The sequence below is a fragment of the Cavenderia fasciculata genome (assembly GCF_000203815.1).
Source record: "Cavenderia fasciculata unplaced genomic scaffold Scf_Dfasci-F-a-11f03.f1-5, whole genome shotgun sequence".
Lineage (NCBI taxonomy): Eukaryota > Evosea > Eumycetozoa > Acytosteliales > Cavenderiaceae > Cavenderia > Cavenderia fasciculata.
Window position 1 is genome coordinate 524,793 of NW_004457718.1, and position 17,958 is coordinate 542,750.

Consider the following 17,958-nt stretch of genomic DNA (forward strand, 5'->3'; position numbering starts at 1 on the left):
GTATTAGCTAAATAACAAGATGATTGATTACATGGTTGGTGAAGATGATTCATTCATACTAGTACAAAAAAATAGATTAATTTCCATTCTAGATTCATTTTCGAAGGGAGAAGTATATTCGACAACGAATCATTGCACACAAACCACAAATATAGTGTTTGGAAGATCGAACAAAACTACTACATAGGTTATTCTATATTGTATGTGCTCGCAAATAACACTGAACGACTGAATGCAAGAAGAGGAGACGGTCGACGGAATGAAATGAAAGAAGATATTGTAGAAAGATCAACACAAAACAAAACATGCAGAACAACAAAGACAATAATAATAATAGTGTAGTTAAAAGAGTATGGAGTAATATAGTACTAAGAAGATTGATATGTTCAAAGATTGGAGAATGTATACCGGTATCAGAAGAGAATAGAATCAAGTTAAAGGCAAATCAACTTGAAATGATGCGACGGTACAAGAGAGACCCAGTCAGCTTTATTGATTTTGGTAATTCGGCGTTCTACAGGTCTCCCTTTATGACTGCTCGTATGTTTGAGTACCATTATGACCACTATCATAGCATAGGTGCACGGTTCGATTACCGCGGCGCCAGACAGGAGAGAGTGCTTGATGGTGTCGCTGGAAACCCTCGTAACATGATCGACACTTGGTTGTTTCGAAGGGCATACGACCACTTGAAAAGAAGAGGTGTGAAACCCGAAGACATGGCATCGGTGGAGACGTGGCGGTACATCGTCTCAACCAATAATGTCGAGTTGTACAACTATGCAAAGTCGGTACTGCCAATGCCCAAGGCAAGCGACTGCGCATCGCTTCTGCCAATTACCACCAAACCAGCCCTTGATTTCTCATACCACGTTGCTTATATTATAAAGCCACTGGATGGTACAGAGTTGCTGGCTGCGTTACTCGACGATCTCTATCACCTTGACCCGAATGAGAAATGGCTTGGGTGGATTCATTTTGGAGGGTTGGTGGCACGTGGGCGAGTCGATGTTTTACAGACTATCGAGACTCATGCCGGCCCATATATATCACGTGAGATAAATGTCTTGCCAGTTGGAGAGAAGCGGTCATACACCCATTGCCATAGTCATCTCACCCAAGAGACCATGCGGTCAGCCATTCAAAACAAACAAATTGAAGCGATTCGATTCCTATACAAAGTCAGCAAGATTCCAATCGGACCACAGTCTCTTATCGCTGTTGCTCGTACATGTGACCTCCCCTTCCTCATTGCGCTACACAATATCGAGCCTGAAGCTGGTCGTCTATACACCCTCTTCCTCCATGTCATGAGTAGTGCATTTTTTCAAGGTCCACTGTTACCTCCAACACAATGGAAAGACTTTCAACAAGAGTTTTATCAACTTGGCAAAAAACTCAACTACATTGACACCAATCTTCAACACCAAATAGACACCAAACAACCAATTAGATACCGACCCAAAAATATTCAACAACATTTTAAAATATTTGAAAGTAATAATACTGATTTATCTGTACCATCTTTATCATTTTCATTCAGTGATGGAGATTAAAAATATAAAGAAAAATTGTAAATATATATTGTAAATATAATTATTAAATATTTAAATAATTTATTATTTAAAAATTAAAAAATATTAATTAAAAAATTTATTTTTGAACCATGACAATGGATTATTATTATTTGATTGTTTTGTTTCCTCTTGTTCTTGTTCTTCCTCCTCTTCGTCTTCAATAATCTCTTGTGGAATGTTAAATGTATTTTTTGATTTCTTAAATGGATTTTCTTGTTGTTGTAAATAAGTCCTACTTTTTTGGTCATAGGGATATACTTTTGTTTTTGGATTTGGAGTCGTGGTTGTTGTTGTGGTTGTAGTTGTAGTAGTCATTGAATTATCTTCATCTTGATCGTCATCACTACCCCAAACATCATCTTGTTTTCTTTTTGGTGATTTGGTTGATATATTTGGAGTTTGGTCATAAAAGTTAATTGGTGAATGAAGAAGTTCATCAATCGTTTCTTGTCCCATCTCTTCCATTGATGTGTTTTGGTATTGATCTTGTTCATCATCATCATCATCATTGTTTTGATCAACGGCATCCATATCTGTTGGTTCTCTACTCTCTTCCAATTCAAGTTTAAAATCCAAGAGTTCTTCTTTTACAACTTGTTGATCGACATCTTCATCATCCAGATTACAACTTTTAACCATTTTGTTGACACATTTTTCAAAATCTTTGAGTATACCCAACGTACGATTTGGAAATGAGAATTCTTTGATCTCCAGTATAAAATACTTGACCTTGAGCAAGTGGTCTGGATCCTTTGGAATATATGATTTGAATAATGGTAGACAAAAACATAAATATTCTCGATTTTCATGATTATTCGAATCTTTTTCCTTTTCTTTCTCTTCTTGAGCCTTATCTTCTTGTGCATGAGTTAGAATTGTCATTAATAAATTCAAAAGTAATTTATCTCTATGTTTGATGAGTGATCTTTTTAAAAGAAAAAGGTCAAATGATAAGTAACATTTGTTCGATAAGTAAGTATACTATTTAAATATATTATGGATTACTTACTGTTCTTCTGTATTGGGTCCGATAAATTCAATAAACTTGAAAGCGATCATTTCAAGTATTTCTTTTCGTTCATTTTTATGGCAATTATAGTAAAAGAGAAAGTGTTCCAATGTAGGGGCAAACGATTTGACAAACATCCCCATATGTTCTTTTTGATGGATAAAAAATCTAAAGAATGAATCTAACATTTGTTTGCATTGATTCATAGATTGTAGTTCATAATTTGTAAAAAATGTAATTTGTAATTGATCAAAAATCTAAAGGTTGTCAAAAAATATATATTAGAAAATCTATCATAGAAGTTTGGTTTGCTTTGGATTGGATTGGATGATGTTATTTTACAAACTTTTTGATCTTTTAAATGTAAATATAAAAATAATTTACAAATTCCTTCAATACATAAAAGTTGGAGTTGTGGGTATTCATCATTAAACTTGTTATGATCTTGGATCACCCTGACCAGTTTGGAGCGAAAGTTTTGAAGATATCTTGGTAGAGTCGATCTAGCACAAAGTACATCAAAACTTGTTTTCAGAGCTGATGATTTCACGATTTCCCGTTCTCCTTTTAAGTTTAGCATACTTAACACTACTGCGTATCCTGGGGAACCACGCAGTTTATCATTTACGTCCAAAGTTGATAATAGTCCAAAACAACGTATTGCCCTCTTTCTAACCGGTGGTTCAGAATGTTTTATCCATTCTATAATTGGTTTCTCATAACCAAATAATATTTTGGACTAAATAATTATATTAAGTAAAATAGGAAATGTTTCGATTTGTGTTTTTTTTACTTACTGGATATTCATATTCAGTACTATATTTCATTAAATCTGTCAACACTGTAAGAACATGAAGAGGTTGTGGAGCATTTGGTAATTCCATAAGAGTTTGAACTGTTGGTGTTATCTCATTTTTTAAATATTCACTCCAAGCATATTCTCGACCAGCATAAATTTTCCTCAATGCTTTTAATACTATTTTTTTACCTTTCAAATCTTTAAATGATTTTAACAAATTTCCTAGAGGTCAGAAAAAAAAAGATTAATCTTTGATTTGATTATATATCTTTTTTTGTTTTTAGTTACCAAAAAATATTTCAAATTCTGTAAGGTTTAAATCGTTGGTAGAAACACGACCAAGAATTAAACAAAGTTGTTCAAACATAAAAAGTTGGGTTTGGTATTCATTGAGTAATTCCCAAATTAAATTTCCAGATGGCAAGACTTGTTTAATTTTAACTTTATATTTCTGATCTTTTGTCTATATTAAAAAATATAAATAAATATATATATTAATATATTAATATTATATATATTAGTTTTATATATATAGTTTCCAACATACTTTTGAATATTGATCAAATAAATAATCTAAATAAACTCTCCAAGAAAATAGAATTTCTGGGGTTAAATCTTCTTTGTTTTGTTCTGCAACCTCTAAGAATTGACATAAAGAAAACTTTTCAGAATCAAATAATGAACGAATTACTATTTCACATTGTTTTTGATGGTCCTCTACTTCCAAAAGTAGGAGAAAAGATTCAAAGTCTCCTCCACTATGATTTTCTAACCATTTTTCTATAGTTTCTTTACAAGATTTTTTCACATTTTCTTCATTGTCTCGTAGTCCACAATCTAGAACTTTAATTCGGTCTCTGGCAATGAAATCGTCAAAATGACCTTGCATACGTAAAAATGTGTTTTCTCTAACATTTGCATCCACGTCCATAGTTAGATCTAAAATGGCTTGGTTCAACATTCTATTTGGTATATGCATTTTCTTTATTAATTCTAATCTAACCATTCTAATTAAATAGGAATATTGAGTAAGTCAAAAAGGTAATAGGGGCCTGGTGTTTTTTTTTTTTTATATCTAATTACTCTGAAGGATCTTTTGGTACTGAAAGCATTAAAATAAACTTTTTGGTGATAGGATCGTTTACAATATTTGGATTTTGAAAGTTTATACATGTACCTATAGCCTCTATTCTTACCAATGGTGATTTATCACTGAGACGACTGATTGATGATTGGAGAATTGATTCGTACAAATGTTTGTCCATTCCAGCAACAAGATTTTGTTTGACAAAACGACATAAAATAATTTTAACCAATTGACATGAACGATATCTGATTGTTTTATCATTTGATTCCATTGATGAAATTAAACGACGCAACAAGATATGAGTAAATGAATGGGTCTCATAATCAAACATATGATTTTCGAGAGATTCATATCGTTTATGGTCCAGTTTGTAAAGGTCTTTGGCCATATCTGCCACAAAGTCAAAGAATATATCAACACTGGGTGCAGAGTTATCGAGTACCAATGAGCTATCAATCAACCTCACCATCTCTCTATATCTTTGTTCTCTATTTTCCCATGTCAAATTTTCATCCATCTTGAGAATTAAATCTTGTTCTTTACTATATAAATATGATTGTTGTGCTTTTGCAAATATTTTTCTAATTTTCTCAATATCATCATTCTTTGGATTATCAATAAAAATATTATTATTATTATTATTATTTGATGATGTAATAGTATTATCTGTTTTTTTTAAAGAAGATTTCTTTGGTTTTGGAGGAGATGAAGTTGTATTTTTCTTTGATTTTTTGCCAGACTTGGAAGAAGATAGGTTTACATCGGACAGAGACGATGATAATTCGCGGATTGGGTGCCTATAGAAATCCTCTTCTTCTTCCTCTTCTTCGTCTGATGAAATGAATATAACTTTAGGAGTTTTCTTTTTCTTATTATTATTATTATTATTATTATTATTATTATTATTATTATTATTATTATTATTATTATTATTACTACTATAATTCTTTTTCTTTTTCTTTATATTTATCTTTGTTACTTCATCATCTGATGAATCTATGACTATTGGATCGTCTTTATTATTCATAATTTGTCTAGTCTATCACCTTAACTTGATATAAATATAACTAACTAATTACTTTCTTCACTGCCCTTCAAAGTTAGTCGGAACTAACTAACTAATAGCATGCATTGGTTATGCTGATGACTTTTACTGATGAACCCTCATCATTTAATTCTATTTATTTGAAATTAATAAATGTGTTAGTACGATTTAATACTATGGTGGAGGTGGTGGTAGTTACTATGAATAATATTATTTACATACAAGTGGGTGGGGGTATACTATCTACTAGATACTGTGTCTACACTCAAAGGGGGGATGAGTGAAATGAATAATTCAATTGCTCCAATAGTTTTTTATTAAAATTAATTAATTTAAAATGTATAGACGAGATCATTTCAAAGAGGAATATTCCTCCTACTATTAATTAAGAAAGTAATGAATACTAATGAAAAGAATGATCAACATGAAGTAGAACAACAAAGAATAGAACTACAACAACTATTCAAACAGCAACAACAACAATCATCTGACCTTGATGAAAGGTTATTTAGAAGAGTTTGGAATAATGTATTACTTAGAAGATTGATTGGTTCAAAGATTGGAGAATGTATACCTCTGTCTGCTGAGAATAGGATATTACTAAGGGAACATTGTGCCGTACTGATGGGACAATACAAAAAGAACCCTAAACCATTTAGGTCTAAATGCAACAGAGAGTTTTACGAATGTCCAGTCATCACTGCCTCCCTCTTTCAATCCCACTATGACCACGTTAAATGGACAGACATGGAATATGTTATTTATTTGGTATCTGGTAACCCGAGAAATGCAGTTGACACTTGGTTGTTTCGTAGGGCATGTGAATACTTTAAACGTTGTCATCCTTACTTGGTCTTGACCAAGACACCCCTAAACACGTGGAGAAATATAATTAGATCAAATAATGTAGAATTGTACAACTATGCAAAGACAGTGATCCCGATGCCAAATGATATCGAGGATATAAAGAAGATGGTGGCTCTTGCTACCAATCCCTCTTATGACAATTCATACTATCATTCCAATGGTGCAATCTCGAGGCCATCAAACACCAAGTTATTGAAAGCTCTATTAAAAGACGTCAGATTAATACTCGATCCTCTGCAGAGAGAGATACAGTGGTTAGAGTATTGTGATTATCAAAGGTTGATAGTACATGGACCAATTGGCATAGCAGAGACCATACACAAGTATGCAGGTGATTATTATCATCCGGCTAATAGTGCTTTAATGATTCCGGCCATTCAAAGCAAACAAGTTGAATCGATTCGGTTCCTCTACAAAGTCTGCAAGATTCCAATCGGACCACTTGCAATGCTAGAGGTGGTTCATACATGTGACCTTTCATTCATCAAGAGACTGCACGACATTGAGCCTGAAGCTGGACGTCTCTACACACTCTTTATCCATGTCATGAGTATAAACTTTTCCAAAGGTCCCGTACAAGCAAATACAACCTTTCAACAAGAGTTTTATCAACTTGGCAAACAACTCAACTACATTGACATCAAACTACAACACCAAATAGATACCAACATGTCATTCCATTATCAAATGAAAAATCAACAACACTTTAAAATGTTTGAACAACAAAATATAGATCATGACAACAGCTCTGCCATACCAACTTTATCATCATTTTCATTTGATGATTAATATTTTCAAGCCCCATGTTCATAAATTGGTATGTTCATTTTTAATATAAATACATATTCAACCAATTAATAATTAATTAAATTTGTTTCTTAGGATTAGTTTATTATTAAAAAGGATCATTTTGGTAACCTCCTCACTCTTGATGTTGTTGTTGTTTAACATTTACCTTTGCTTTTAGTAAATATTTTTTACTATTTTCTTCATCTCTTTGGCAACCTACACCTATAAATTTATATGTTATTATAAATCAGTATTAATTATTTATTATAATGTCTATATATATTTACCTTTTTTATACATCATACTTGTCACGTATGCACCTCTTGTATTACCATTTTCAGCAGACATTAAATAATAGTTAAATGTTTTTGTATAGTCTTTTTTTGTTTTAGAGTATAAATGACCAACGTGATATTGTGCTTCATGGACTCTATAGTTTGCAATTACACCTTTGTTATGTAACAATTGAATCTTTGGTGGTTCCAATGCCGATCTTTCACATAATTCAATTGCTTTATCAAATTCTTCACCATCACAATAAATTAATGATAATAAAAATAACCCTAAAATTTAATTAGTATTAGTAATTAATAGATATATTTATTTCTACTATACATACCTTCAGCAGAATGATTATCAATTGCTTTTTGAAAATATTTAATTGCATTATTAGTTTCACATTTTATCTTTAAATAGTAGAAACCAATTTCACAATAGATTCTATTTTTTAAATAGTCTATTGGGATTCCAGTTCTATGACTACATGACGATAATATTGATTGTGGTAGTTCACCTTTATGATGGTGTATTAAATATCCATATTGACTTGACATTAATTTATAATTAATTGAATTTTGTTTTTTGTCATCTCTAATACCAAAAAAATATTTATTTATATCCAATACATTACATTGTGATGATAACCATTTATTTAAATATTCCATTTTTGTTATTTATTTTTTAAAACTATCATTTATAATTAAAAAATAGTATCCTTGATTTCTTTTGTTTTATTAAATTATCTCAAATCATTTAGTAGTGTAAAAAAATATATAATAGCCTATATTAATAATCAATTGATTATAAATAATTTTTAAACGTATAAATATATTTTCAAAAATGTAATGTAAAAAAATCGTCATAAAAATAATTAAATTATTACCTAATCGGAAAAATTATTACTTAATCGGAAAATGATTGAAAATAATTGGAATATTTAAAAGTGATAGAAAAAACAATTGAAAAATATATGGTCAAATTCAAACTCAGATGGATTATGTCACTAATATTAAATGATTTATAATAATTATTATAAATCATTTCAACAATAGTCTGATTAAAAAGAAAAAAAAAAAGAAATAATATATTTTTTTAAACAGATCAAGAGGTTTCAGTTCATAGTTAATTGATTGGGATTGTGTTTGTTGAACTTGATCTTATTTAATAATTTTTCATTACTAATAGTAAAGTTCATGGGTTACTTTAAAATTGTTATATTTTATGGGAAAATTGGTATCCTCATAAAATTATAAGTATTTTTTAAATGGAAAAGAGAAACGATCAAGAAGAACATCGGAAGGAAACACCTATGTCGATTATTTAATTTAATTTATGATTATAGTCAATCACTATTTATATAATGTAAAAAGATGATATGATAAATGGATAATAATAATAATAATAATGAATCACAAGTAGAAGAAGAAAAGCAAAAACAAAGACAACTAGATCTACAACAACTATTCAAACAACAACAACAACAACAAAGACAACAAAGACAACCAATAAAGATTGATCAAGTCATATGTAAAAGAGTTTGGAATAATGTAGTAATTAGAAGATTGATCTATTCAAAGATTAGAGAATGTGTACCGATATCGGAAGAGAATAGGGTCAAGTTAAAGAGTCACTTTGCTCTCGCTATGCAACAGTATAAAACGGACCCTCATCGTTTTGTACAGCTCGAAGGTAATAGGAGGTTCTATCAATGTCCAGTGATCACTGTAGACCTCTTTAAAGTCCACTACCAGTACTTTCACAAGTATGGAGCGGCACTCGAGAGCGGATACGATGTCATTGATCTCGTCTCTGGTAACCCTCGTAACATGGTAGACACTTGGTTTTTTCGCAAGGTGTGCGAATTCTTAAAAGGCAACAATAAGGGCAAAGACAAGGATATGATCATCCCCAAAAGCCCCTTTTATACATGGGACAATATAATGGTATCTAATAATGTAGAGTTGTACAACTATGCCAAGACAGTGATGCCGATGCCCGACACTAAAGGGTTGAAGCAAATGTTGTATGTTGTGACGAGTCCGCCACGGGCTATCCCACACTACTCCTCCTATGGAACGATTACGAGACCGTCAGGCACCAAGTTGTTAAAGGCACTACTACAAGACCTCAGATTAATCGACCCACAAGAGACACAGTGGTTGGAGTGGTGTGATTACGGACAGTTGGCGGCAAAAGGATTAACGGATATTATGGAGACCATCCACAAGTATGCAGGTGACTATTATGTACCTACGTATAACGTTTTCATGGTGCAAGCCATTCAAAACAAGCAAATCGAATCGATTCGATTCCTATACAAAGTCAACAAGATGCCAATTGGACAGAGGTCAATGTATGAGGCTGCTCATACTTGCGACCTCCCCTTCCTCATTGCGCTACACAACATCGAGCCTGAAGCTGGCCGTCTATACACCCTCTTCCTCCATGTCATGAGTTCAAGCTTTTCACATGGACCAATGCGTTTCTCGCCCCACCAAACACATTGGCAAACCTTTCAACAAGAGTTTTACCAACTTGGCAAACAACTCAACTACATTGACACCAATCTTCAACACCAAATAGACACCAAACAGCCATTCAAATACCAACCCAAAACTATTCAACAACACTTTAAAATATTTCAACAATCAAATGTAGATGATTCATCTATACCAACTTTATCATTCTCATCATTTGATGATTAAAACTAATTAATTAATTCATTGTAATAATAATTATTAATTGTAATAAACGAAATTTCGAACCATTTTTTTTTATTCGTTGTGGTATCTCCATTGATTTATTTAAAGATTCTGTAAACTGTTTGATAATCTATAAATAAATAGATACGCGATGGTTAAAAAAGGATATAAAAAGAAACGACAAGCCCTACGAAGACAACAAGAACAAGAACAACGAGAACTCGAGAACCAAAACCGAATAGAACAAGAACTCAAACAAATTGAACACCTACAACAACTATTCAAACAACAACAACCACCACCACACATTACAATCGACCCGATCATATGTAAAAGAGTTTGGAGTAATATAGTACTTAGAAGATTGATATGTTCAAAGATTGGAGAATGTATACCGATATCGGAAGAGAATAGAATCAAACTCAAGCGTGGTTATGCTGCACGTGAGATCAGACAGTACAAGACAGAGTTGTGCAACGAGGAGCCACCGAGCGGACTCACGAATCAAAGGTTTTACGAATGTCCAGTCATCACTGCTGACCTCTTTCAATACCACTACGAATACATTCACAATCAGATCAAGAGATCTTACGAGAGGGATGACTATGTCCTTGTCTTTATCTCTGGTAACCCCCGCAACGTGGTTGACACGTGGCTGTTTCGTAGGGCATTCGAATACTTGAAACGGACCGATCCTCAATCGTTTATGCCGCACCGCCTTGGAGACATATGGGACAATGTGATCAAGTCCAACAATGTCGAACTGTACAACTATGTCAAGACGGTACTACCAATGCCTTTTATCAGAGATATTAAACAACTGGTGTCTCGTGCAACCAAACCTTTCAACCCGAGCCCAACTATTGAATATGGTGTGCCGGCACCACCATCCAATACAAAGTTGTTGAAATCTCTATTAAAAGACCTCAAACTCATTGACCCTCTAGAGACACAGTGGTTTACATCATGTAATTACAAAAATTTGGTCGAGACAGGATCGATTGAAATCATGGAGACGATAGACAAGTATGCAGGTGACTATTATCGACCCACCGACGCTACTTTGATGGCTCGAGCTATTGAAACCAAACAAATCGAGTCGATTCGGTTCCTATACAAAGTCTGCAAGATTCCAATTAGTAAAGTGTCAATGCTACAGGCAGCTCATTTTTGTGACCTCTCATTCATCATTGCTTTGCATGACATTGATCCTGGAGCTTGTCGTCTATACGCCCTCTTCCTACATGTCATGGGTACAAGTTTTTCAAATGGTTCTCTTCGTCACTCAGAATCCAAATCAGAAGAGTGGCAAGACTTTAAAAAAGAATTTTACCAACTTGGTAAACAACTAAACTATGTGGATAAAAAACTACAACACCAAATAGACAACAAATTGCCATTCAGATGCATCCCCAAAAATATTCAACAACCACAACAACACTTTAAAATATTTGAATGCAATACTTCTGATTCCTCCATCCCAACTCTATCACCATTTTCATTTGATAATATTATTTAAATCATTGGAGACGACAACAACAACAACTGATTCAACTTGAAGTGCACATATTTTTGTGTAAGATCTTTTCAGCGAAATTTCCTTTGGAAAATATCTATGTTTTTTTTTAATCTTTTTGGTGATCAAGTTTATCGATATTAATATTAATCACATTATTTTATATAGTTATCTTTATCTTTTTTTTTGTTGCTCATTGATAAACAGTACAATGAAAAAAGGATCAAGAAAAAAAAGATTACAAGATTTAAGAAGACTACAAGAACAACAACGACACCAACGACTACAAGACCAACTAGAACAACGACACCAACAACTACAACAACTATTCCAACTAAACCAACAAACAATCATTGATGAAACACTATTTAGAAGTGTATGGAATAATACAATACTTAGAAGATTGATATGTTCAAAGATTGGAGAATGTATACCGATATCCAATGGCAAACGGATACAACTAAAAGATACCTTTTTCGCTGAGATGGAACAGTACAACAAGGAACCAGATCAATTTCTAAAATATGGTGGTAATCAAAGGTTCTATGAATGTGGTGTCATCACTGCCGACCTCTTTAAATACCACTATCAACACACTCATAGGAGCTGGTTGCAGGAGGACCAAGTGGAGACAAGACTCAGTGTCCTTGACCTTATCTCTGGAAACCATCGCAACATGATTGACACTTGGTTGTTTCGCAGTGCATACAACTACTTGAAACGAACCGATCCTCAATCGATTTTGGCCGACCAACACATGACCACGTGGCACAATGTCATTTCATCAAACAATGTCGAATTGTACAACTATGTCAAGACGGTACTGCCAATGCCCGGTCTCGAGGGTATCAAACAAATAGTCGCCAATGCAACCAAACACACTCGTATGCGTACAATGGGATCGTACCATGCCAACACATATGGTTCCATCTCGCCACCACCCGGTACCAAGTTATTGAAAACTCTTTTAAAAGACCTCAGATTAATCGACCCTAAAGAGACACGGTGGTTGGAATTATGTGATTATGGAATGTTGGCAGAATCGGGATGCACAGACATTATGGAGACCATACACAAGTATGCAGGTGACTATTATTGTCCCTCTGAAAAAGCTATTATGGTTCGAGCCATTCAAAACAACCAAATCGAGTCGATTCGATTCCTATACAAAGTCAACAAGATTCCAATAGGACAAGTGATGCTAGAGGCTGCTCGTACTTGTGACCTGTCATTCCTCGTTGAATTGCACAACATCGAACCTGAAGCTGGTCGTCTATACACCCTCTTCTTAAAAGTCATGAGCCCGAGCTTTGCCAAGGGCCCTCTACGATTCTCACCATCCGAATCAACACAATGGCAAACCTTTCAACAAGAGTTTTACCAACTTGGCAAACAACTCAACTACATTGACACCAATCTTCAACACCAAATAGACACCAAACAGCCATTCAGATACCAACCCAAAAATATTCAACAACACTTTAAAATATTTCAACAATCAAATGTAGATGATTCATCTATACCAACTTTATCATTCTCATCATTTGATGATTAGAACTAATTAATTGTAATAATTAATTACATCGAGAATAAATAAATTTATAGTGAATTTAAATAAATATTATTATTTATTTGTGAAATGATGGACGGATTTTAAAATAGTTTCACGGACGCCACAACGACCACATACGATCACGTGACACGCCGAGAAGGTATCGGTTGTCGTGTGAAAAGGCGAGTTGGACGACTGTGCGTTGGTGACCCTTGAGATTGGCAACCTCACAGATGGCAACACTCCAGATACGGATGGTTGCTTGGTCGGATGAAGAGGCACGACAGGTGGATGCTGTGTACTTGCCGTCGTAGCTGGCTGCGACTGCGATGATCTCGTTTCCGTGTCCGTATAGAGTTTAAACATTGTTTTGTTCAAAAAAAAAAATCAACACCTGTCTTGTAGAAATTAAAAAAGATTACTTTTTCAAACATAACCAATATTTGTTGAACAATTAATTGGTTATTTCAAATTACAAAGAAGATGACAACAACAAAAGAGACAGATAAATATGATTCTATCACCAAACAATTCAAAACATTCAAAGATAACAAATGTCCGTTATGTGATGGTCAACTATGTGATACTGCAACACTCAACAATCACATTGCTCAATGTTCTGTCTATTTCATGTTGGACAATCAAATAGATGTCTTGCAAGTTGTAAATGATGTCATGGCAAATCTTTACAACAAAAAGAGATCAATTGACAACAATGATAATAATAACAACAATAATAATAATAATAATAATAATAATAATAATAATAACAATAATAATAATAACAATAATATTATTGTGATTGATGATGATGATGACATCAATGTGAAGAGACAAAAGATGGAAACAAACAACAACGACGACAAAAAGATAATAAGGTCTGATGAAGAACTAAAGTCATTGGGTGCATTTGTTAAGGATTCAAATGGTGAGGGAAGATGCCTAGATATGATCAACTTTGTCGGAAGTCAACAGGAACTACAATCAGCGGTGAATAGGGTAAGAACAGTCATCCAAAAATCAAAGTTGGTTACCTACTTATCAATATATGTTCTTTTCGATGATAACACAATTGAACAAGGTATGTCAACATCTTATCTATCGAGTATAAATATTTATCATGCTCATACTCTTGTCCTCTCTTCTTTTGTCAAAGCGCGTACAACTATGGGGTTGATCTATCAAGACCTAAAAGAGAATACAATAATAACAGAGTATTTCTTTGAATCATTTCCATTTGGAAGAATGATCTATGCCGAGAGAGCAAGTACAAGATTCTGTGTCTATGGAGCCAATGTTAAAAACAACCAAGAACTTCATACACCCATTTGTTTGCCATCAATGATTCCACATATCGATAAATACCAAGTTAAAAGTATAGGTATGTACAATATATATTATATTATATTATTACCATTCATTATCCAACGCAATCAACTTACACCACCTCTATATATTTCAAAGAACACCCAGTTGATATTCAACCATCATGTGATGTATTGAATGGATCACCATATATTAAAACAGTCAAACTAATGGCATCCAATCGAATGACATACGATAAAGAAGTATTTAATCGATTCGTACTCGGGTTACCCAATCTTGAGTGTCTCAGACTAAAATGTGGTGGTGGTGCCAGAATATTATCATTGGTCATCAAACTATTAAACAAAAACATAATCAAGCACCTTACAATTAGCCATATCGCGGTAACTCCTGCACTGAGTCGAAAACTATTAGATGCCATCAAGACAAACAGATCACTTATTAGTTTTAAAATCTATTGTAAGTACTGATCGATGTGTGAAATATATATTTCCAGGTCTCTAATTCATTCATTTATTATTTAGTTCTCCAAGAGTGTATCCCATTTGTTTATCAAGCTTTAAAAGAGATACGTACCAATCATAATAATACAACTCTGAAATATATTTACTTGTTGCATCAAAGTATATATGTTGACAAACAACCGGTCGCATCGTTGCAGGATGATTATGGTTACATAATACAACTAGACATTCCCCCCGCAACCTTTCCTAAAAAATTACATACACCATAGAATAGAAGAAACCATTGTATTTGTACCTATAGGTTCCTCGCACCTAGGCCCGAGAGAACATTTTAAAAGTAAGTGACCCCCCCCCTTTGAAATTAAAAAAAAGAAGGAAACTATACAACACAAATAAATCTAGAGATACTTCTTCTTCTCTCTCTCTCTCTCTATATTATTATTATAAGCTCCTACAACTAGTCGTGTCGATCAAATACTGCCTACGCCTATTTATTTAATATTAAATATAATTATATCTTTTCATAAACCAACTCAACAACCAACAACATCATCATTGATCCTTCCATTCCATCTGGCGGGTCCCAAGGGCTACCTGTGTGGCATTCGTCCGCGTATAGTCTTTCACAGTATGAGCGCTGCCATTACTTGGGGTGTTTATGAATTTTGCAAGGAATCTTTAAATCCCTATTTCGATTCAAAATAACCAACTAATAATAATAGTATAATATAATATTATATATAAACAGGCATAATAATAATAATAATAATAATAATAATAATAATAACAAATCACATAATAATAATATAATATTAAAATAATAAACGGTAAAAAAAAAAAACAAATATAAAATTAAGTTCCTTTTCCTTCATTAAAGAAATGTCAACTACAACACAAAAGATAGATATATCAGTAAATCATATAAACCATTTGTGAAACGTTATGAAATCGATAATAACACCTCCACCCTCTAACGATCATACTTCTCCAAGTAAATCAGAATGGATTCTGTTCCAAATCTCAATACCACATGTGGAATCAAGATATGTGACGAGGTTTCTCCCATCCTTTGTTTATCCGATTGCCACGATACATCACTGATGTACATTGTTTTGTTCAAAAAAAAAAATCAACACCTGTCTTGTAGAAATTAAAAAAGATTACTTTTTCAAACATAACCAATATTTGTTGGACAATTAATTGATTATTTCAAATTACAAAGAAGATGACAACAACAAAAGAGACAGATAAATATGATTCTATCACCAAACAATTCAAAACATTCAAAGATAACAAATGTCCGTTATGTGATGGTCAACTATGTGATACTGCAACACTCAACAATCACATTGCTCAATGTTCTGTCTATTTCATGTTGGACAATCAAATAGATGTCTTGCAAGTTGTAAATGATGTCATGGCAAATCTTTACAACAAAAAGAGATCAATTGACAACAATGATAATAATAATAATAATAATAATAATAATAATAATAATAACAATAATAATAACAACAATAATAATAATAACAATAATATTATTGTGATTGATGATGATGATGACATCAATGTGAAGAGACAAAAGATGGAAACAAACAACAACGACGACAAAAAGATAATAAGGTCTGATGAAGAACTAAAGTCATTGGGTGCATTTGTTAAGGATTCAAATGGTGAGGGAAGATGCCTAGATATGATCAGCTTTTTCGGAAATCAACAGGAACTACAATCAGCGGTGAATAGGGTAAGAACAGTCATCCAAAAATCAAAGTTGGTTACCTACTTATCAATATATGTTATTTTCGATGATAACACAATTGAACAAGGTATGTCAACATCTTATCTATCGAGTATAAATATTTATCATGCTCACTCCACTCTTGTCCTCTCTTCTTTTGTCAAAGCGCGTACAACTATGGGGTTGATCTATCAAGACCTAAAAGAGAATACAACAATAACGGAGTATTGCTTTGTATCATTTCCATTTGGAAGAATGATCTATGCCGAGAGAGCAAGTACAAGATTCTGTGTCTATGGAGCCAATGTTAAAAACAACCAAGAACTTCATACACCCATTTGTTTACCATCAATGATTCCACATATCGATAAATACGATGTTAGAGGTGGTGGTATGTACAATATATATTATATTATATTATATTATTACCATTCATTATCCAACACAATCAACTTACACCACCTCTATATATTTCAAAGAACACCCAGTTGATATTCAACCATCATGTGATGTATTGAATGGATCACCATATATTAAAACAGTCAAACTAATGGCATCCAGTCGAATGACATACGATAAAGAAGTATTTAATCGATTCATACTCGGGTTACCCAATCTTGAGTGTCTCAGACTATGTGGTGGTGGTGCCAGAATATTATCAGTGGTCATCAAACTATTAAACAAAAACATAATCAAACACCTTACAATTCGCCATATCGCGGTAACTCCTGCACAGAGTCGAAAACTATTAGATGCCATCAAGACAAACAGATCACTTATTAGTTTTAAAATCCATTGTAAGTACTGATCGATGTGTGAAATATATATTTCCAGGTCTCTAATTCATTCATTTATTATTTAGTTCTCGAAGAGTGTTTCCCATTTGTTTATCAAGCTTTAAAAGAGATACGTACCAATCATAATAATACAACTCTGAAATATATTTACTTGTTGCATCAAAGTATATATGTTGACAAACAACCGGTCGCATCGTTGCAGGATGATTATGGTTACATAATACAAGACATTCCCCCAGGCTACAGAGTACTCAAAAAATTACATACACCATAGAATGTTGGTGTATGTATGAACAAAGAGAAACCTTGTATTGGTATTCGTATAGGTGTTACTCACCTAGGCCGAGAACATTTAAATAAATAAATAAATAAATTCTAAAATAATTAATATTTATCAAAACTAAGCCTTTA

At 33.1% G+C, this 17,958-nt stretch overlaps 8 protein-coding genes across 8 annotated transcripts; 6 read left to right on the top strand and 2 right to left on the bottom strand.

Moving 5' to 3' along the window:
• Window positions 1-305: 305 nt before the first annotated feature.
• DFA_00179 (uncharacterized protein) lies at window positions 306-1,556 on the top strand (the record flags this gene model as incomplete). The annotated part of the gene is made up of 1 exon (XM_004357838.1): window positions 306-1,556. One exon carries the CDS (start codon window positions 306-308, stop codon window positions 1,554-1,556), a length of 1,251 nt encoding a protein of 416 aa, XP_004357895.1.
• An 84-nt stretch (window positions 1,557-1,640) lies between these two features.
• On the bottom strand, window positions 1,641-5,499 carry DFA_00180 (uncharacterized protein; the record flags this gene model as incomplete). Its single annotated transcript, XM_004357839.1, has 7 exons — window positions 1,641-2,502; window positions 2,773-2,843; window positions 2,933-3,325; window positions 3,384-3,583; window positions 3,674-3,848; window positions 3,933-4,392; window positions 4,469-5,499. The coding sequence occupies 7 exons, from the start codon at window positions 5,497-5,499 to the stop codon at window positions 1,641-1,643; spliced, it is 3,192 nt and encodes a 1,063-aa protein (XP_004357896.1).
• A 414-nt stretch (window positions 5,500-5,913) lies between these two features.
• On the top strand, window positions 5,914-7,173 carry DFA_00181 (uncharacterized protein; the record flags this gene model as incomplete). Its single annotated transcript, XM_004357840.1, has 1 exon — window positions 5,914-7,173. One exon carries the CDS (start codon window positions 5,914-5,916, stop codon window positions 7,171-7,173), a length of 1,260 nt encoding a protein of 419 aa, XP_004357897.1.
• A 133-nt stretch (window positions 7,174-7,306) lies between these two features.
• On the bottom strand, window positions 7,307-8,117 carry DFA_00182 (uncharacterized protein; the record flags this gene model as incomplete). The annotated part of the gene is made up of 3 exons (XM_004357841.1): window positions 7,307-7,395; window positions 7,461-7,736; window positions 7,793-8,117. 3 exons carry the CDS (start codon window positions 8,115-8,117, stop codon window positions 7,307-7,309), a joined length of 690 nt encoding a protein of 229 aa, XP_004357898.1.
• A 717-nt stretch (window positions 8,118-8,834) lies between these two features.
• DFA_00183 (uncharacterized protein) lies at window positions 8,835-10,157 on the top strand (the record flags this gene model as incomplete). Its single annotated transcript, XM_004357842.1, has 1 exon — window positions 8,835-10,157. One exon carries the CDS (start codon window positions 8,835-8,837, stop codon window positions 10,155-10,157), a length of 1,323 nt encoding a protein of 440 aa, XP_004357899.1.
• A 148-nt stretch (window positions 10,158-10,305) lies between these two features.
• On the top strand, window positions 10,306-11,673 carry DFA_00184 (uncharacterized protein; the record flags this gene model as incomplete). The annotated part of the gene is made up of 1 exon (XM_004357843.1): window positions 10,306-11,673. One exon carries the CDS (start codon window positions 10,306-10,308, stop codon window positions 11,671-11,673), a length of 1,368 nt encoding a protein of 455 aa, XP_004357900.1.
• A 208-nt stretch (window positions 11,674-11,881) lies between these two features.
• Window positions 11,882-13,225, top strand: DFA_00185 (uncharacterized protein; the record flags this gene model as incomplete). The annotated part of the gene is made up of 1 exon (XM_004357844.1): window positions 11,882-13,225. The coding sequence occupies one exon, from the start codon at window positions 11,882-11,884 to the stop codon at window positions 13,223-13,225; it is 1,344 nt and encodes a 447-aa protein (XP_004357901.1).
• A 480-nt stretch (window positions 13,226-13,705) lies between these two features.
• Window positions 13,706-17,821, top strand: DFA_00186 (uncharacterized protein; the record flags this gene model as incomplete). Its single annotated transcript, XM_004357845.1, has 7 exons — window positions 13,706-14,603; window positions 14,687-15,007; window positions 15,073-15,171; window positions 15,890-15,924; window positions 16,235-17,141; window positions 17,230-17,547; window positions 17,613-17,821. The coding sequence occupies 7 exons, from the start codon at window positions 13,706-13,708 to the stop codon at window positions 17,819-17,821; spliced, it is 2,787 nt and encodes a 928-aa protein (XP_004357902.1).
• Window positions 17,822-17,958: the final 137 nt, after the last annotated feature.